This window comes from Galeopterus variegatus, unplaced genomic scaffold (assembly GCF_000696425.1).
Source record: "Galeopterus variegatus unplaced genomic scaffold, G_variegatus-3.0.2 Scaffold4407, whole genome shotgun sequence".
Taxonomy (NCBI): Eukaryota; Metazoa; Chordata; class Mammalia; order Dermoptera; family Cynocephalidae; genus Galeopterus; species Galeopterus variegatus.
In genome coordinates this window covers 31,176-52,136 of record NW_007730518.1, presented here as the reverse complement: position 1 = coordinate 52,136, position 20,961 = coordinate 31,176, and the positions used below count along the sequence as shown (strand labels likewise).

The following is a 20,961-nucleotide window of genomic DNA, read 5'->3' as shown; positions in this document are numbered from 1 at the left end:
AGTTACCATTTTCACAGAGAGTTTTTTTTGTTTTTTTTTTTGAAGCTGGCTGATGCAGGGATCAAACCCTGGACCTTGGTGTTAAGTTCAAGTATTTTTAAATTAGCCTGTTCCAAAAATTATTTCTTTAATCTTTTTAAGAATTCAAGCTGTGATTCTTCATCTTCACTTTAAAGTTCCAACTTTCTACTTGCTTTATTCAATCATCATTAGACTGATTTTTATTTAAATAAAATACGGCAAGAGTAGATGGTACATCCCTATTGAGGAATCAACTCAGGAACATCACTCCCAATAAGGCAATTGTTGATTAAAAGAAGTCAGAAAAACACTATCATCTACATACTTAAGGTATTTTGTATGCCTTTTTTTGGTGTGGAGGATGTTTGTTACAAATTGTTCCTAAACTAATTTTTAAACTGTTTTTAAAAAGGCAGATGACTTAGTATGATTTTTTCTTGCACTTCATCTTTGAGGTCATTTTGTTGCTGGTCATTTCAATCTTAGTACTCACACCTCAGAAGTGTCTATAAACCTTTCATTAGCAGCACTATGATTCAAAGTGTTCAGTTTCATTGGCAACTAAGTTTTGGAAACAACCATCTGGTGTCTTGACTGCATGGTCAAGGTCAATGACTTCTCCAAGCTTTTATCACTCATAGCCCTAAGACCACCTTGGTGTATAAGTAATAGGGCCTTGGAACAAATGACATCACAATTCTGGGCAAATAATGTATTGAACTTGTAAGTTAAAAATGTTTTTGCTAATGGCCCAAAACAGCCTCAAGTTTGAGGCTAATGTTACCTCAGGTTTTTTTGCCTAGAAGAGTTACACAACTAGTTTGTATAATGATTTAGTTAAACTAGGCCTTAAAGTCTAATTTGAATCAAGAGCACACTTGGCAAAGCAAAATATAACCTAAGAAATAATTCTGATTTTCACTATTAACAGATTGCTATTAGTAGTCAAAAAAACCTGATGTCTTAACCCCAACATACTGAGTGACCATAGGTAATATATGATTTCTAATTCTAGTTCTCTCAATCTGCAAAATTACGATGACTAGTTCATATGAAGAGTCCTCTAAAACATTTTATGAATGCAAAATGGTGTTTTTACTGATGATGCCTTGAATTGTGTCTCTTCAAGCAATCCTTCCTCTCTGTTCTTCAGGCTGTTTTGGATTCTGGTTCATCCTTTAAGAAGCTTTCACTGAACACCTCTAAGTAGACTAGTGAGGGGCCCTTTGTCTGTGTCACCTCCCTCACCTATGTGTTGTTTCATAGCACTTACTACACTGTGCTTTAATTGTCTGTGAGCCCTCTATTGCAGGGACAGATAAATTCATTTTAGTCCAGTAGTGTTTGTCCCTTTACCTCCTCCCAGAAAGAAGGCATCAGACACAGCTGACTGATGACAATTTATTATAATTTGTTGGGAGCACACAAGTATAAAGTAGAACTATGTCTACACAGAAGCAGGCAATAATATGTGCCATTCTATTGGGAACTGTGTGCACTTAATCATCATGTTTTAGTACTGTGATCTTCTGCTTATGTCGTTCAATTTCTTTTTGCAGACGCTCAATCTCCTTCTTATGATGACTGATCTCCTCTTCATGGTGTTTTTTCAAGGCTGCCAGTTGTTCTTTAGTCTTCTTTCTACAAGGACACAGTGGCTCAGGGTTTAATCCCAATCCTTCACCTCAAAAAGATCTCTAAGCATAACCTGCAATACGTAAGGCAAAGAACAGGAGTCCCTATCCTATGGGACTCTGGCTGGTCATTCTCTTCTATCCCCCAACCAATACTAGTGAAAGAACACCCCATCTTAAATCAAAGTGTATCCATCTTAAGGAGATGACCAGAATGATTCCATTTTCCTGTTGTTAGTACCTGAAATTGCATCATTATTAATGAGCTATTCCTTTCAGATTCCACTTCAAAGTAGAAAACTCCAGAGAGGTGTGAGGTAAGTCCCCAATACTCTATCAGAGGAACAACCCAGAGAACCAGAGTCCCTTTTGGGGGAAAAACGGAGCAAAAGGAGGGAGACAAACAAAGGGGTGTGGTTAAAGGACAACTATCCATTACCTATCTCAATTTGACTTTCTGACTAGAGAAATTTTGGTTTTCTGACTAGAGAAATGCATGACCCACTGTAAAGGCCAAAAAGGGGTCTCTTGCTTGAGCAGTACTAGGCAGTTCTAATTAGGTCTCAAGAAGGGAATGGATTAAAATGTTGGTTTGGCCACATTTAGGTCTCAGTTTTCCTTAACTGTAAATGTAGGGGCCCAATTAGACGGTCTCTAAGGTATGGCTCTGGTATGGCAGTTGCCATGGTGATAATTCTTAAGAGAAGGCAGAGTGAAAGGCCAAAGAAGAAGCAGAAGCAAGATTAGCTCCTAGCTGCTCCCCAGTGTGACTTTTAACAGAAGTCAGTTAAAGATAACTAAGGGCTGGGAAAGGGAATAGATAGGCCCAGCCCACTCCGTATTCCTAAACATGAGAGAGAAACCTACAGCCCAAAGACTGGGTGGGGCTGAGTTGGGCAAGTCTTCACAAGGGGGTGGAGTCCAACCGTGAGGTGCTAACAGCTCCTACAATCCAATCACTCTGGCGGAGTTGGAGATTCGTGGGGGTCTAGAAACGACTGAGAGGATCTGAAGGGTCAAGGAATCCACGCGGTTTGCAAAGCTAAGGCGCGTGAGGGAGAAAAGAGAGGGTAGAGGGTGTGACAGGTGGGTGAGGGCCGAGGGACTCAGGCTCAGAGGGTCTGCAGGTATTGGACGGTCAGATCTAGACACTGTGTGAAGAATCTGGGGACGTTTCTCACGACTCAGGGAGAATTTCACGTGGAGAGGGGGAGGGGAAGGTGGTGAATGATGAAGGATTTGACCTCTGCGTTAAGTTCTGGAGACCCGCAGGTGGAAATGGTTTGGGGGCCCTGGGGCGGTTGCGCAGGGGACTGGGTGGCAACGGTAAGAACTTCGAATGTTGGGGTGTAATGGGTTCGGGGCCCGGGGTTCCGCTGGAGGATGGGGCTCCCCAAGGCACCAGCTAGGGGTCGGTGGGGCGATTGGAATTTAAGAACTGTTAGGCCCTGGGAGATCTAGGGCTGGACTTGGGACTCAGTGAGAGCCTCACCGGAAGTATCGTTCCTCTTCAGCCTGCTCTCTCTTTCCGAAGGCTCCACCGGCGTCCCGAACCGCGCCCGCAGTCCCCTCGAGGTTCTCGGGCTGCGGAGAGAGACGGGGGACTCGGTAAAGGTGCGGAGGGAAGATGCGATCCACGCTCAGGGCTGGGGCAGAGGACACAGCCGCAGCGTACCTGGTCCGAGCCTAAGCCTCGGATTTGCATAACTCGGTAAAGGTGCGGAGGGAAGATGCGATCCACGCTCAGGGGCTGGGGCAGAGGACACAGCCGCAGCGTACCTGGTCCGAGCCTAAGCCTCGGATTTGCATGGCTCTCACGCCGCACACGCCGAGCCGCGTCCGCGCAGCCAAGACTGTAACCGCCATCGTTGTTAGTGCTGCGCCTTTGGCGTCACTGGTGTGTCAGCCTCTCCGTACTTCATAATGGCGAGGATGGCCAAGCAGCCAATCGGTTCGATGGAGAGGTGGGATGAACATAGGCGTAGCGAATCCTGAGAGAGAGAAGGCGGGATTTTTGGAGTTCACAGCGAATCCTGAGCGAGAGGCGGGCCTATTCCTAGCCTATCGCTATCAAGGGCTGGGGGGGCAAAGGACTTTAGAATAATGGAGGCAGCTGGAGAGCAGGTTTGGGAGAGTGCAAGAAGGCGGAATTTCGGCTCCTGGGTCCGTCAGAATGGGGCATGGTGTCCATCCCCACCCTATGATACCAATCTTGAAGTCGTTATTAATAAAAACTTAGGGCCGGCCCGTGGCTCACTTGGGAGAGCGTGGTGTTAACACCAATTCAGGTGTTAAGATCCCCTTACCGGTCACCTTTAAAACAAAAAACCCAAAGGAAGCCTTCTCTTTCCTGGCCTGGTATCATCAATAAGATGTGGGAGCTATGTCTAAGATGCTGAAGTCCGGGACACCGACGTCCAATATGCCCCGGCTTATATATATATAAAATCGTGTTTATTTCTTAGGAGATGTCAGCGTTTGTTTTGTACTGACATTTCACTCAAGTTTTAGCTTAAGTTTCACTATCTCAGAGAAACCTTCCCCAACCTCCTTAGTCACTCTGTCAGCAGTGATGCTATTACATCTTCCTGTTTTGTTTTTTCTCTCTCTTTCTCTTTGCTCTTTTCACCTTGTGAAGTTATCAGGGCCTTGATCAAGTAGGCACTGAATTAATACATGTGGACTGTAATAATATGTTGAATGGACTTGATAACTGCACTTTCAGCAATATGGTACAATGGAGTTTAAAAGAGTATAAGTAGGAGTCTAGAGAAGGCTTTGCCTTGACCTCCCTTTATCCATCTAATAAATGTGAACAAGACAATAGTAGTCTTTACCTTCATGAAGTTTATAGCCCTTGCCTAAATGATTTTCTCTCTCTGAGCCAGGTTCTTCTCCTTTAGATGAGAGGGTTGGGCAAGATTATTTTATCTTATACATGATTATAAAAAATCTTTTTTTAGGGCTGGCTGGTTAGAGCACAGCCTTATAACCCCGAGGTCATGGGTTTGGATCCTCATACTGACCAGCTGCTTCCCCCCCCCCCAAAAAAAAATAAAAAAATCTTTTTTGTTTTCTATGAAATAGTATAACTGGTTTTACTGATCATCTTTTGGTTGGGAAAACACCAGCCTTAGTTTGTACGACTTAAATGCAAGGAAATGTCCCCTGGGCACATTTTTCAAATGTTCATTGCAGAAGACTTGGAAAAACACAAAAGCAGAAGGATGAAAGTAATAATCACTTATAAGTCTACTACTTAGTGATAATAGTTTGCAGTGTTTCTAGGTGACCTTTAAGTGCCATGCAGAAACTTTTTCTAGTTCTCTGCTGTTTCTTGATCATCTCCTAGGCTGAGCATCCAGCAGAAGATCTTGCTGAGCTTGTGCAAAAGATACATCTAAGCACTAGGATGCTATAATTTTAAAAAAAAGAAAAAAGGAAAATAACAATTGTTGGTGAGTATGTGGAGAAATTGGAACCCTTGTTCATTGCTTGTGGGAATGTAATATGGATCAACTGCTGTGGAAAACAGCTTGACAGTTGTTCAGAAAATTAAACATAGAATTACCATATGACTCAGCAATTCCATTTCTAGTACACAAGTAGTTCCATTTCTTTCTTTTTTTTTTTTTTTTTTTTTTTTTTGTCTTTTATCGTGTCCGGCAACGGGATCGCAACCCTTGGTGCTGCGCTCGCACCTCGCTTAGCCAGTGAGCAGGAACCTGTCTGTCTGTAGGATCCGAACCCTCGGCGGGAGCGCCGCCGGGCTCCCAAGCGGCGCACTGTAGCAGTGCGCCACCAGGCCGGCCCAAGTAGTTCCATTTCTAGGTTTTCTCATATACCCCCCAAAACTGAAAACAGGTACTCAAATTCATGTACATGCATGTTCATAGCAGCAGTATTACATGGTAGCCAAAAGGTGGAGACAACCCAAATGTCCATCAGCTGATGAATGCATAAACAAATTGTGGTATAAACATACAGTAGAATACTATTCAGCCGTAAAAAGGAATGAAGTACTGATATATGCTATATTTTGGATAAACCTTGAAAACATGCTAAGTGAAAGGAGCCAGATAACAAAAAGTTAAATATTGTATGACTCTATTTACGTGAAATATCCAGAACAGGTAAGTCCATAGAAACAGAACACAGATTAGTTGTTGTAAAGACGGAGAATGGAGAGTAACTGCTTAATGGGTACCAGGTCTCCTTTTATGGTAACCAAACCGTTTTCGAACTACATCGTGGTGGTTGCACAACACTGTGGATGTACGAAAGGCCACTGAATTGTTCATTTTAAAATGGTTAATTATATGTTATGTGTCTTTCACCTCAAGTTCTAAAAAAGGGTTCGGGTTATGGTTCGGGTTCGTGTTCGGGCTAGGGTTAGGGTTAGGGTTAGGGTTCGGGTTTGGGTTCGGGTTCGAACTGCCAGGCCGGCCGCGAGCCCTTTAAGGGTCGCTCAAAATGGGGCGGGGCTGGAGAGGTGGACTTGCAGGAATCACATGGGGGCAGCGCCTGCGCAGAAGGGTCACGTGGCGGCTTGGCCGGAGAAATGGCGGCTTCGGGAGAGAGTGGGGCTTCGGGAGAGAGTGGGGCTTCGGGCGGCGGAGGCAGCACAGAGGAAGCGTTTATGACCTTCTATAGTGAGGTGAACCCAGAGGGAGGAATAGTGGCACCGGGGCGACCCCTCCCGGACCTATTTTCCCAGTGGGCGACGGCAATGGACCGCCGGGCCTGGACCGTCGGGCGGCTCCTTCTGGCTAGCCTTGGGGCGGCGGGGGGTTGGGGGTATGTGTACGTCTCCCACTGATAGCTGCTGGGGAATCCCTGTTGACAACGAAAGAGCGGCCGATGTCCGATGCATGCACGGAGACAGCGAGTGTGGCGAACTAGGTCCCTCTGCGTGGGCACAGTGCTCCAAGTTCCCGGAGTCGGGGGACTGGCAGAGGCTGGGCTCTTCCCGGGGGTGACTTAGCCTTCATGGCCTCCGTTTTTATTCTAAACAAAAACATTCTCTGTAATGAGTTGTATTAGTGGCTATTTACGTCTTTCACGAACGCCAGGCACTGCATCATGCCAAGTAGGCATATTACCCGCATTTTACAGATGACGAACCTGTTTTAGGGAGGTGAAATAATTTGTTCGGGTTCTTAGAGCAAGAAACAGCTTGGTGTCATGTTAGGACAGGCGTAAGCTTGGTCTGAGTCTCTTTTACTTTGTATCTCCAGTACTCAGTAAATATTTGTTTAGGAAATGAATGAATGAGTAAGTGAAAGAAAAGCATGCCGTTTGGAGTCAGTCAGAAGACCTCAAATTGAATTCTTGCAAGGCAGTTAACCTGTCTGGGACTGAATTCTTTCAAGACATTAATTTTGCAGATATTCAGGGGTTAATATTAAGACAAGAGTTTTGCCATAGATCCCTGTACCGGCCAAAACAACAACAAAACAAACAAACAAGAGTTTTCGTGAGGATTGGAGGAGTTACTATAAAGAAAGGCTTTCATAAAATATAAAGCAGAAGCATCTTAGAATTAAAACAAGGCTGAAGATGGGACCTCTCTAAGTTGTCATGGTTTGAGGAATGGAGTTGCTCCCTGTCAGACTGTGAGCTGTACTCAAAATTAAGGACCACGGCACATTCATCTTTTCTCTCTTGTATTTCTCGTTGTGGGTTTTTTTTGGCGGGTGGGGGTATCTGAACCCTTGACTTTGGTGTTGTCAGCATCAAGCTCTTACCAACTGAGCTAACCGGCTAGCCCAGTCTCTGGTATTTGTAACAGTGCTTGTTACATAGTAGTTTTTCTAAAGTATTAAATTTAAACATAGAAGCTAGCACATCCTTTATAGTCTGTCCTTTTGTTGTTTGTTTTTAGCCAGCTGGCTGGTGTGGGGATCCAGACCCTTGACCTTGGTGGTGGTATAACATTGCGCTCTAACCAGCTAACTGGCCAGCCTACTCTACCTAATTCACTTGAAAGTCTTGAGGCCCTGGTACCAAAGTTTATGGGCTTCTAATGACTGCTCAGCAATTATAGTGGAACTTATCTCACTTACCATCTCTCAGCTTTAAAAAAAAAAAAAAGCAGTAGCCTTTATTTGAATTGGATGTGAGATAGTACCTAAGGAAGGAAGGATCCTTCAATCATTCAACCAATTTTTTTTTTTTTGCGGGTGCCCTATTTGGGGATCTGAACCTGTGACCTTGGTGTTATAAGGCTGCCCTCTTGGTGTTATAAGTGGCCAGCCCCCATCAACGAATGTTTATTGAGCACCTAACATGTACTGCCTGTTTAGGTGTTGGATGTGGTAGTGAACAGAAGAGAAAATCCTGTCTTCGTAGAGCCTGCATTCTATAGAGAAAGATAAAGCATAAGCAGACATACATACAGTATAGTGTCAGGTAGTGATAAGTGTTATGAGTAAAAATAAATCTGGGAAAGAAGATGGAGAGTATGGGGGGAGTGATCATGCTATTTCAGAAAGAGTGAAAAGGGGAGTCCTAGGAGGGAATGGCTTTTTTTTTTTTTTTTTTTTTTTAAATAAGATGGCCGGTAAGGGGATCTTAACCCTTGACTTGATGTTGTCAGCACCACACTCTCCCGAGTGAGCCACAGGTCGGCCCGGGAATGGCTTTTTAATGTTACTGAAATTTTTTCCTACCTTGTTTTGGCTATAGGAATAAAGATGGTATATAACATACCAGAGATTCATTTCAACTAGTATTCCAATTCTGACAGTGGCACCAAGGATGTTTTCCTGGGACTATCTGGTGTGTGTTCTTGGCATTGTCTTTAGGTCAGGGATTTTTCCAACTCTATAAGAGTTAGGTGGGTGGAGGTATTTGCTCCTTCCCATAGCAGGATTTTTTTTTTTTTTTTTAAATAAAGATGACTGGTAAGGGGATCTCAACCCTTGGCTTGGTGTTGTCAGCACCACGCTCAGCCAGTGAGCCAACTGGCCATCCCTATATAGGATCTGAATGCGTGGCCTTGGTGTTATCAGCACTGCACTCTCCCGAGTGAGCCATGGCTGGCCCTCCCATAGCAGTTTTTAATGCTGCTCATAGTTCATGTTTCAATGTAATTGTATTTTTCCTTCCTTAAAAAGTTATAAATGAAGTATAACCACACACAATTACCTCTTTCGTCAAGAGTGGGAGCTCTTTGGAGGCTGTGACTTATTTATCTTTGAATCCTATTGTTGTCTGCCCTAGAGTCAAACTGTTGGGGTCACAATTCTGGCTTACAGGTTGGGTAATTGGGAGCAAGTCAGTTAACCTCTCTTTAAGCCTCAGTTTTCTTATTTGTGAAATGGGGATAATAGTAATATCTACATATAGGATTGTTCAGATTAGTAAATACATGTAAAGTTTTTATATTATTAAAATTCAATAAATGCTGTTGTAATTATTCCTCAAAGTGTTTAGCAAAATATCTTGCACATGTTTGCTGAACATGTCAGTGAGTATTATGTTAAGATAGAAAATTCAATTTATCATTGAATGTTATTAATGAAATTTTTAACCCTCTTAATTTTAGGTGAAACAAATAGAGAAGAGAGATTCGGTTCTAACATCCAAAAATCAGATTGAAAGATTGACCCGTCCTGGTTCCTCTTACTTCAATTTGAACCCATTTGAGGTGAGCTGATTGATTTTGCTATGACCTCTGTGATGGAGAGCTTTGCACAGCTGCAGGCAGACTTACAGCAGAACACATACCTAATTTGTATCAGAGTTGGAATTGAGAAAAGCAGTGGAGTGAGTAAAGTATGGAATATGTATAGTATGTGGGTTGTCTTTGAACTTGCGTGGTTTTATTGGGAGCTGAGCTGGAGAGGCAGCATGTTAAGGAAAATGTCTTTGCCCTGTCAAATATTCTGTCATCTTTTAGCAACCCAGATGTAAAAGGATTTAATTTTAGCCGTGAAGGGGTGGCTAGTCTTGATAAATTTAGGATCCTTGATTTAAACTATTTGTTAAAATTTTTCTGTTTCACTGCAATAATAAAATGCCAAAAACCTAACAACAACAAAACAAAGATCACAAGATTTTACTTATTTATTTTTTGCTTGGGCAGTAAATTTATTGTCTTTATCTGAAAAACCGTCATAGAAAATTATTTGGTTTAGTTCTCAGCAGCCTGCTCCTGAGCTATGAGGAAGCTTGCCCTCTTTTGAGCTACCTGATTTTTCTTCTGGGCAAGGGACATTTTGGGACAGTTCTATATCTTCTTTTTGACTTCTTTCTGGGCTTCTTCTCATAGACCAGATTCTCTTGTGTACTAGCACGAGCTTTCTTATACATCTCCTCCATCGTGCCTGAGTCACATTGTTCTTTATGTATTGAGAGAATTGTTTCTTATAAGCATCTTCATCTTCCATTAGGTAATGCATGTAATCTGCAACGTTTGGACCTATGATGTGCTTCCAATGTACTTCTGCATTAAATTCTTTGCTCTCAGCATCATAACCAGGGAATCATTTGGTACTATGGGGGATAGACAAACTTCCATCCACTGCACTCTTTAGGGCCCCCCAAATTTTATTGCCAGTAGTAGTTCTGGCAAGGCCTGCATCCAATAGCAGGTGAAGGCATCAGGTTGACCATCAGTGCTTTCTACATTGTATTCATCTCCAGTCACCTCCACTTGGCTTTCACAGATCTTGTCCATGCCAAACCTATTGAGAAGGCTGTGGGCCAGGAGCAGGCCGGTACAGTACGCTGCAGCATAATTTGTCAGGCCAACTTTCACACCATATTTTGGTAATTCACATGCATAAGCTGTGTAGACTATCATATCCCCTTCTATATGGGCATAAGCAATCTAACAAATGATATCTCTTTTAGTCACACAAACTATCACCCTGTATTTGGGCGTGTTGTACTTATTTTTATCCTTGATCACTAAGCGTTTCTTAGCATAGTAATCAGTTTTACCCTCTTGTTTTCTTCTAAATTTCACTTGGTATCTCTTAAAGTAAGCCTTATTCTTTTTTAAATTTTTTAATTTTTTTTTTATTTTTTAAAAGATGACCGGTAAGGGGATCTCAACCCTTGGCTTGGTGTTGTCAACACCACGCTCAGCTAGTGAGCCAACCAGCCATCCCTATATAGGATCCGAACCCGTGGCCTTGGTGTTATCAGCACCACACTCTCCCGAGTGAGCCACGGGCCGGCCCGTTATTCTTGACAACTTTAACAAACCCCATCCTGCAGAACACTCACAAGGTTTTAGACAAGCAAATATACTTTTTGATTTCCATAATTTTATAACTTTAAATTTTTCTGATTATAAAAGCAAATCATATTTATTATAAAAAAACCCTGAAATACAGAAAAAGCAAGAATAATCATGTATAATCCCGCCTAAGAGAAATAGCCACTCCTGTTTGTGCTCAAACTTTTATTTAAAGACAAGTAGCTTCATACACTTAATGCTATTTTATTTTTTATTTATTTTTATTTTTTAATTTAAAGAAATCCTTAAAGGTGAGTCAAATGCTATTTTATTTTTTAAATTAATTAATTAATTTTTTGGTGGCTGATTGGTACTTGGATGGAACCCTGGACCTTGGTGTTATCAGCACCATGCTCTAACCAACTGCGCTAACTGGACAGCCCCTCAAATGCTATTTTAAATGCTGTGTTGCTACAGAAAATATTTTTATACAACATTTAAAATAGTCTCTATAATTATATATAATTTATTTAATCAATTCCTTTCTTGTAGGATATATAAGCTAGTTTCTTTGTTTTTTTGGCAGCTGGCCAGTGCATAAACAAATTTCTAATTGTTCACATTTATAAATAATTTTGAAATGAATATTGTTATATCTAATAAAATAACACTTATTGAACACTTAGAAAAAACTGTTTTTTTCCCCCACTTAGTTTTGTTGGGGTAAAGTATACATAACATAAAATTTACCATTTTAATCATTTTTAGGTGTACAGTTCAGTGGCATTAAGTACATTCACAATGTTTTGTGCAACCATTACCACTTTCCATTTCCAGAACTTTTTCATTACCCCAAATAGAAACTCAGTACCTATTAAACAATAACTCCTCATTTTCCATCCCCCATCCCCCTAACTTGTCTACTTTCTGTCTCTATGAATTTTCCTATTCTAGGTACTTGCTATAGGTGGAATCATACAGTATTTGTCTTTTTGCATCTGGCTTATTTCACTTAGCATGTTTTCAAGGTTTATCCATTGCTTCTGTTTTTTGAAGAGTAATTTTTCAATAATTTTTTCATTTTGAAACAATCTCATATTCACAGAAAGGTTTCAAGTACAGTATGAAGATCTTTCCTTGAACTATTTAAGAGTAGTCAGTATGAAGCCCCTGCACTCTGAAATACTGTAGTGTGTTTTTTCCGCATTCTCCTGCTGAACTACAATGTAACTATCAAAATCAGGAAGTGGACATTATTAAATTGTCTCTATACAATCCTCAGACCCCATTCAAATTTCAGTAATTGTACCAATAATGAATATCTTTTATAGCAAAAGGAGCCAGTCCAGAATCTCCTGTTAAATTTAGTTGTCATGTTTCTTTAGTGTCCTTCAGTCTAGAATCGTTCCTCAGTCTTCTTGACTTTCATGACCTTAACACTTCTGAAGATCATAGGCCAATTATTTTGTTGAATGTCACTCAATTTAGGTTTGTCTGTTGTTTCCTTATATTAGATTCAGTTTATTGCAACATTGGCAGGAATATCAATTCTTCTCTTTGCTACCTATAAAATGGTAGATTTTTTTTTTTAAAGATGGCTTATCAGAATTTCAGGTCATTTATGACTCAGCATGGACTTGGGGTTTCCTGTTTTATTCAGTGGATTATAATTTGATAATATTTATTTATTTATTTATTTATTAATTATTATTATTATTTTCCTTTTTCCGTGTCCGGCAACGGATCGCAACCCTCAGTGTCACCCCTGCACCGGACCGGGACCGGCAACGGGATCGCAACCCTCGGTGTTGCTCCCGCCGCTTGCTCAGCCAGTGAGCGGCCGGTCTGCATGCAGGATCCGAACCCTCGGCGGGAGCGCCGCCGTGCTTCCCAAGCGGTGCACTACAGCAGTGCGCCACCGGGCCGGCCCTGATAATATTTATTTTGATGCTCAAATTGTCACAAGTTTGTCCAGTGGGTTACCTTTCAAGCTAGCTCCTGTTTGACATATTTTCATATGTCTTCATCATAAACATTCTTGTACTTTTCCTGTCCAGCCTGAAATTAAACCATTTTACCAAGGAGCCTTGGTTCCTTTTATTTATTTATTTATTTTTTAAAAGATGACCGGTAAGGGGATCTTAACCCTTGACTTGGTGTTGTCAGCACCACACTCAGCCAGTGAGCCACGGGCCGGCCCTAGCCCTGGTTCCTTTTAGTGAAGAATGGTATATAGAAATCAAGAGTTGGGTGCCAAGTGAACTCATTGGTATTGGGATGTCACTGCTCCCAGACCCTATTGGAAAGTAGAGCTAAAGAGTGTGTGTGCGTGTGCGTGTGTGTGTGTACACACACACAGACATTTATGTCCAATTTCAGTCCAACACTACAGGATTTATTCTAGTTCATAGTTTCCTTCTCTAATAATGAGAAATCTGGCTCCCACTATCTTTAATATATATATATTATAAATACATATTTATAGATATATATTTACTTATTTGATCTCCCCATACGCAGCTAATCTCCTGTTGCCTCTCATTTCATCATATGAATTTGTGAATGCCCTCCTCAGCCCACTTTACTCTGACACCAGTCCTAGCTTGCCTCACTATGCAATGACCTTCCTCACCACACCTGGGCTCAACACTCCCGTGCCAGGGCACCCTTCTCTGTGGTTGTGTACCTCAGCCCACTCTGGCTCCCTGCGCCTGTCCTCCACTCCCTGGTGGTCCTCTTCACTGCTCTTGGGCTCCAGCATTCCACACCAATCCTCCTCACTCAGTAGGCATCCTCCCTACCCTGTTCTGGCTTTGATACCCTCTGTCAGGCCACCTTCCTCCATGAATACCCTCTTCATCTTACTTGGGCTCTGACTCTACACTGCAGGTCATTCCCTGTGTAGGGGTCCTCTTCACTCTGCTCAGGTTGCAACTCCCTGTTCCAGGTCATACTTCCACACGAATGCTCTTTCCACCTGCTTGGGCTCTTATACCTTGTGTTGGGCTGCCTTCCTGCACTGGACACCCTCCTATCTAGGCACTCTCCTCCCCACGCTCAGGTTTCCACACCCTGTGCTTGACTGCCCTTTGTGGGAATTTCCTTGCTTGGGCTCCTGTGCCCTGTGCCAGACCACTTTCCCTTGTGGACACCCACCTTACCTTGCTTAGTCTGAAACACCATGTGGTTGGCTGCACTTTCACAGGCATCTTTCCTCATTTTTGTTGTGCTCTGACACCCTGCACCAGCCTACCCTCCCATGTTGCCATCCTCACCCTGCCTAGGTTCTGATGCCCTATGCCATGCTGCCTGTCTATGGAGATGACCTCCTCAACCTACTTTGGTGCTCTCTGTCAGGCTGCCCTTCTGCAGATACCCTTCTTACTCCATTTGGGTTCCAGCACCCTGTGACTAACCACTGCTTTCTGTATGGTCATCCTCTTCTTTGTCCCAAGTGGGCTCTGACACTCCGCTCCAAGTCATATGACTCCCATCCAGAGGGGATGTCTATGTTGCCTGACCCCATTTAATGGATTTCGATTGCATTGCTTGAAGGAAAGGGGGAGGTGAAAAGCTTGAAGAGTAATTAAAAAAATTTTTTTTTTATTATGGTAAAATACACATAACACTAAATTTACCATCTTAACCATTTGTAAGTATACAGTTCACTGGTTTTAAATACACTCATAATGTTATGCAACCATTATCACCATTCATCTCTATTACTCTTTTCATCTTGTAAAACTGAAAGTCTACCATTAAACAGTAACTCCCCTTTTCACCCAAGCCCCAGCCCCTGGTAACCACCATTCTACTTTCTGTGTCTATGATTTTGACTAAGTACCTCATATAAGTAGAATGATAACAGTATTGATCTTTTTGTGACTTGCTTATTTTATTTAGCGTAATCTTCTCAAGGTTCGTCCATGTTGTAGCATGTTGCAGAATTTCCTTCCATTTTGAGGCTGAATGATATACTGTTGTATGGATATACCACATTGTGCTTATCCATTCATCTGTCAATAGACACTTGGATTGCTCCATGTTTTAGCTATTGTGAGTAATGCTGCTATGAACATGGGTGTAAAAATATTGAAGAGTACTTTTGACATGATTTTGAGGAGGGCATAGGGGAAAATATTTGTTGGAGAGGTGATAGAGAATTTAATGGTATGTTCTTTCTATTTACCCATCCTTTATTTTTGGCGGCTGGCTGGTAAAAGGATTGAACCCTGGACCTTGGGGTTATCAGCACCATGCTCTAACCAACTGAGATAACTGGCCAGCTGTACTTTTTTTTTTTTTTTTTTTTCCTTTTTGTCTTTTTTCGTGACCGGCAACGGATCGCAACCCTCAGTGTCGCACCCGTACCGGACCGGGACCGGCAACGGGATCGTAACCCTCGGTGTTGCTCCCACGCCTCGCTCAGCCAGTGAGCGGCCGGTCTGTATGTGGGATCCGAACCCTCGGCGGGAGCGCCTGCCACACTTCTCAAGCGGCGCACTGTAGCAGTGCGCCACCGGGCCGGCCCAGCCAGCTGTACTTTTAAACTGAGCATAGTACCATGAAAAGGGAACATGTGAGACCATATAACTTATCCATTTATTGTTAAGGTAGTTAGTGTTTCCTGTAGAGATCTGATTAATGAGAAATGGCAGATTGTTGGAGACCAGTATGAAGGCTAGGATTTTAGTGCTATACTAGTTAATGTGGTTCTGAAAGTGGACCTCACTGCCCCATAGCTCCTGTCCTTCCTATGGGAAGTATTTGAATGCATGAAGATATGATGAGGTTGCATACTCAGGAAGGTGCAAGGTTGTATTTGAGTGGGCAAGACTCTCTGACTGTCATTTAGAACTTTCGTCTTTTCTATTTCATATGAATGTGTGAGCCCATAAAATGTGATGCCCACATTTTATACAAGTGGGCATCATTGTCTTTTTATAAAGTTGCTTTTTGACTCTAAGTCAGAATTAGGTGTTTCTAGCTATTTAGGAAATTGATGACTTCTGTTTTTCATGCAACAACTATTGAGACACCTAAATAAATCAAATTTTTCTACAGAGGTAAACAGATTGGTATTTTTCTGATAAGGAGAGACAGTGCAGTAATAGCTGTCTTCCAAGTTATCAATTAAAATTTTAATAGTCTTGCTATACATCACCTTACTAAGCAGAGGTAGAAAAGGGGGAAATTTGATTGGGAGTTGGAGGGATCTTACTACAGGAATCCTTACCCAGGGAGCATTGTGTGTATATTGTTTTTTTTTTTTTTCTTCCTGCCATCTCTACAGTTCCCTATTTGGACAAATTTGTAACTGTTAGCCATTATTCAAGCATCTTTTTTGGGGGGGCAGCTGTCCAGTATGGGGGATCTGCACCCTTGACCTTGGTGCAAGCGTCTTTCTTATGCATTCTACAATTATTCTTAGGTTGAGGGCCCTCTCCTATCTCCTTCCTTATGCTTAGATGAGCCTGTGCCCCCTGCTCAGTTTGGCCTTGTTGTTCATATTCCTTCTCTTGATTTAACTTGTAGGGCCCTAGCAGTCAGCACCACAGACTTTTTATGCTTATCTTGTTCAGCATCTTGGCAAGAAAGGTGTTTATCCCACAGGACTCTAGAACTTGCACATTATTAACAAGTCAGAGAGTTCAGGTGTGACCTAAGACTAGATTCCTATTTTGATTAGACACTCCCAAAAGGAGACCACTATTATAGTTTATTTGACTTCAGGAACTTATTGAATGCCACTGTTAAGCATTTTTGTTTCTCTGATGATCAGTGAGCTGTTTGAGGTCCAAGACTGTGGGTCTCTCATTGCTGTATTCTCAAAGACTGAGACATAATAGGAGTTCAGAAAAACCTCCCAAGAATCTGAACAGACCTGTGTGTTTCCTTAGAACCATATTGGTAATATGGGATTTATCATTTTTGTTAGAATTATTTGTTTGTCTTTTGTCTGCTGGACTTTAAATTTCATGAGAACAGTAGTGAGCACAGTATCTAGCAAAAAAGTTTGTACTGAAAATATAAAGCTGGCTTCAAAGAAGTTTGGGCCCATTGTCTCCAATGTGTTTCGTGGCCACATACGGCACTCCCTCTCTTAAAGACAAAAGGAATTGGATTAGCTTTGAAGGCAATCAGTGGGTATTTATTGCCAGTGATCAGTGCACATCTGAGATAACTCTTGGAAGAATAACACACACACACACACACACACACAAACACACAAGGATACTTGGAAGAATAACACACACACACACACACACACATACGAGGATACTTCAGAAAGTTCATGGAAGCATAGAATTAAAAGGTACTATGGGGCTGGCCAGTTAGCTCAGTTGATGAGAGCACAGTGTTATAACACCAAGGTGAAGGGTTTTGATTCCCATACCGGCCAGCTGACAAAAAAAAAGGTAATACAAATCTTTCCACAAACTTTTTGAAGTACCCTCTTCCATTTTGCCAAATCATGTGGAAGTAAGCTGCAGACATCATGATGCTTCATGAATACTTCAGCATGTATCTCTTCAAAACAAGAACACTCTTCCACGTAATGACAGCACCATTGTTGCATAGGAGAAACAACATTAATTAAATAACATCATCTAGCATACAGTCCACACTCAAAAGGCCTCAATTGTCCCCATTATCTCTTTTATAGATATTTTATTTTTTTAAACTCAAGGGCCACTATAGGAACCATTTTATTATTTATATATATCCTATAACATCGTATAGTGTATTAGTCCATTTCTGTTGCTTATAACATGCATACCTGAAACTGGGTGATTTATAAAGAAAAGGGAATTTATTGCTTACAGTTTCAGTGGCTGGGAAATCCAAAATCCAGGGAACATATCTGGTGAAGGCCTTGGTGGTGACGACAGTGACCCAGGGGTCTCACATGGCAAAAAATGGCAGAGCAGAGAGAGAGCTCCTCATGCGCCTTTCCTTTTAAGTGCTCAGAACCATGCCCTCGACTGCCATTACACCATCAAATGGATTACTCTGTTCACTATGGCATGGTCCTTACAATCTAACCACCTCTTCAGGGCCTTACTTTTCAATTACCCATAATAGGATTTCCCACTCTCAGCAGTTACAATGGGGATTAAGCTTTAATGAGTTTGGAGGGGCATACAATCTACAGCATGTTGTAAACCTCAAATATACATAATTAAATTTATTTTAAACAAAAGGAACCAATTAAGGTTTATGAATTACGTTTGGTATGATTAGTTATAAGCTGTAACTTTTTCGAGGCTTTTTTTGAGGGTGGGAGGATTTCCATATTCTCTCATTTATTTTGGACATCTTCTGGGTTTTGTTGGACTTTGGTTTGCCTCAGTCGATTCCTTTTCCCCAGAACCAATGTTCTTTGAATATTTTTGTATGTACAGTTCTTTCTGCTCTTCTGTAAATCTTATATGGCTTCCTTCTTTCTGTTGACTCTTTCCCAATTTCTTTTTCCCTTGGGAAGGTATGATGGGGCACAATGACCTGTAAACATTTTTGTTTTAAAGTGGTTGTTCTTCCTTCTCTCTCACCCCTAATTCTATGCCTAGTATGGGGGTACTTCAAAAACTCTGTGGAAAAATAGAATTAAAAGATAATACAAATCTTTCTGTGAACTTTTTTGAAGTATCCTCATATTTGAGAATGGGTATGTGCCTGTTATTGAATGCAGCAGTTATTCTGCTTCATTGCCTGCCTGCTATAGGTTAGGCTGTTTGAATGTTTTGAAAAGTTGCTATAAATCTTGCTATTACTTGTTGTTAGGTTTTTCTAAGGCCCTATAAGCATCTGACTAAACTTGGCAGTTTGTTTTTCAGTTTATATTTCTCTGGTATGTATTTTTCATTTCATTTTTTCTCTTTGTGCTCCTTAATAACCAGTTCCCAGTTCTACTAATGTTGGGATGCACTTATTTCTAAGTTGATTCTGGTTCAGTCAGAGTGAAATGGGGCCTGTTTTCTGTATTTCTAACAAATCCTTCTCTCCTGCTCTTTCAGCAACTTCCTCAGGCCTTGAGTACCAAATAAACAACTGGTGCTGCATTGAATCCATTGACTACACTATGAAATTGTGTATTTCATATACAATATATCTGCTTAATTGTATATCTTATACCATTCCCTGTTTTAAAAAAGCGCTTATGTACTAATTTTATTTTATTTTTATTTTTATTTATTTTTTAAAAAGATGACCGGTAAGGGGATCTTAACCCTTGACTAGGTGTTGTCAGCACCATGCTCTCCGAAGTGAGCTAACTGGCCATCCCTATATAGGGATCTGAACCCGTGGCCTTGGTGTCATCAGCACCACACTCTCCCAAGTGAGCCATGGGCCAACCCTTATATATGGTAATGTTAAAAAATAAGTTTCCCCTACTTATTTATCTTTGCATTTCTGGTACATGACATTGTGTTCAGCATGTAGTAGTTACTATATAAGAAAGTTCATGGAAAGATTCATGCTGTCTTAATTCTATTTTTCCAAGAACTTTTGAAGTACCCTTGTATAAATGTTTAAATGAATGAATGTATTTGAGGTGATGGAGTCAGAATCCTTGGTGAGGAATGTCAATACCAAGATATCCAAGGTTAGAGAAAAATGATTAAATTTATTTGTTTAGGTCTGGCCAGTTAGTTCAGTTGGTTAGAGTGTAGCCCATGACCCGGGGTCACAGGTTCAGATCCCCATACTGGCCAGCTGCAAAAAAAAAGAAAAACAAAATTAAATTTATTGGTTTAAAGTAGTGTTGCTCAAAATATACAGATGTTCCCTCCATTTGGCCCTACCCCAGTTCTCCTGAATTGGAATCAGACTTTTCTAGAGTGGGTCCCAGGCATTGCTCTCAAGTTTCCACAGATGATTCTTAAGTTCATTCTGGGTTGAAAAATCACTAGGCCATGTAAATTATAAAGTGGCTATTTCTGGATTGAGATGAAAATCAGAAGCTGGACTAATTTTTTCACTGTTGAGTTGCTGTGCTTTCCCCACATTTGCAAAGGCAAAGGGGGGTTCCTTTTTCTTAATGAAGGAAGGAGAAATACAACATTTTCTTGTGGTGTAAAAACATCTCTGGGTGTAAGGTAAATTATTATTTTTCTGATGGAGAGAAAGCAAACATTTTCTTAGTTGAGAGCCCTAAAACAATATGGCTGTTATTCTGTTACTGATTTGATCATTCATATTTCTTTCTTTTTTTGGCCAGTATGGGGATCCGAACCTTTGACCTTGGTTGATATGTCATGTTTCTTGAGCAGTTTTTAGAACTGTGTGCCAGCCAGTGTTCTAGAACACAGGGTTATTCTAGATGCCGATTATAATATATATAATTATTAGGTACCTTTTAAATAGAAACATAAATTCTTTCAATTTCTTTTAAAGTTTTGATTTTGATTCTTCTAGGTTCTTCAGATAGATCCTGAAGTGACAGATGAAGAAATAAAAAAGAGATTTCGTCAGGTACAGTACTATTTCCCAGTAATAGATGGAGTTTGAACCTTTTGAAAACATATGAAGCACATAATTCTATCAGGATTCGCTATTATGACTTGATATTTTGGGACCAAATTTAACCTTATTATTATTTTTTAACTTAAGGCTGTGTAACTGTTTTTTTAAAAAACACTCATAGTGGGCCGGCCCGTGGCTCACTCGGGAGAGTGCGGTGCTGATAACACCAAGGCCCCGGGTTCGGATCCCGTATAGGGATGGCCGGTTCGCTCACTGGCTAAGCGTGGGGCTGACAACACCAAGTCAAGGGTTAAGATCCCCTTACCGGTCATCTTTAAAAAAAAAAAAAAAAAACCTCATAGTGACATAAAATCTTAAATAATTTAATTACCATTGCTTACCTTTGAATAGAATGAATTTTATATCCAAATAGATTTTCTCCAGACCTTTACTTAAGAGGGATAAGTAAAAGGTAGAATAATAGAGCTTGCATGGAGTCATACTTAACAGATCCTCTGGCTTCTAGGAGAGAACATGTCAGATAATTCATAACACTCTTTTAAGACCCCATTTCTTGTTTTTTTTTTTTTTTTTTTTTTTTTTTTTTTTTTTTTTTTTTTTTTTTTTTTTTTTTTTTTTTTTTTTTTT

General features: G+C 41.0%; 2 protein-coding genes and 1 pseudogene across 3 annotated transcripts in view; 1 reads left to right on the top strand and 2 right to left on the bottom strand.

Annotated features, from left to right (window-relative positions):
• Positions 1-1,408: 1,408 nt before the first annotated feature.
• Positions 1,409-3,585, bottom strand: ATPIF1 (ATPase inhibitory factor 1). 2 transcript variants are annotated; one of them, XM_008587501.1, is made up of 3 exons: positions 3,435-3,585; positions 3,148-3,239; positions 1,409-1,662 (listed from the first exon to the last, which is right to left on the bottom strand). In XM_008587501.1, the coding sequence occupies exons 1-3, from the start codon at positions 3,519-3,521 to the stop codon at positions 1,521-1,523; spliced, it is 321 nt and encodes a 106-aa protein (XP_008585723.1). In that variant the 5' UTR covers positions 3,522-3,585; the 3' UTR covers positions 1,409-1,520. The 2 variants fall into 2 exon arrangements, with proteins under 2 accessions (XP_008585723.1, XP_008585724.1); XM_008587502.1 differs by lacking the exon at positions 3,435-3,585 and adding an exon at positions 3,331-3,360.
• Positions 3,586-6,189: 2,604 nt separating this feature from the next.
• Positions 6,190-20,961, top strand: part of DNAJC8 (DnaJ (Hsp40) homolog, subfamily C, member 8) — a 28,871-nt gene continuing 14,099 nt past the window's right edge. The window contains exons 1-3 of the mRNA XM_008587500.1: positions 6,190-6,312; positions 9,205-9,306; positions 20,266-20,322. Coding sequence (XP_008585722.1) covers positions 6,217-6,312; positions 9,205-9,306; positions 20,266-20,322 — 255 coding nt within the window. The 5' untranslated portion in view covers positions 6,190-6,216. The remainder of the gene's footprint in view (positions 6,313-9,204; positions 9,307-20,265; positions 20,323-20,961) is intronic.
• LOC103603032 lies at positions 9,793-10,876 on the bottom strand (annotated as a pseudogene).

What these genes read in the sequence shown, in the direction of transcription:
- ATPIF1 (XM_008587501.1), bottom strand. Translation starts at nt 3,521, where the DNA reads ATGGCGGTTACAGTCTTGGCTGCGCGGACGCGGCTCGGCGTGTGCGGC. An exon ending in GAGGCTTAGGCTCGGACCAG is followed by an intron (nt 3,240 to 3,434) that starts GTACGCTGCGGC and finishes CTCTCTCCGCAG; the next exon opens with CCCGAGAACCTCGAGGGGAC. An exon ending in GAAGAGGAACGATACTTCCG is followed by an intron (nt 1,663 to 3,147) that starts GTGAGGCTCTCA and finishes GTGTCCTTGTAG; the next exon opens with AAAGAAGACTAAAGAACAAC.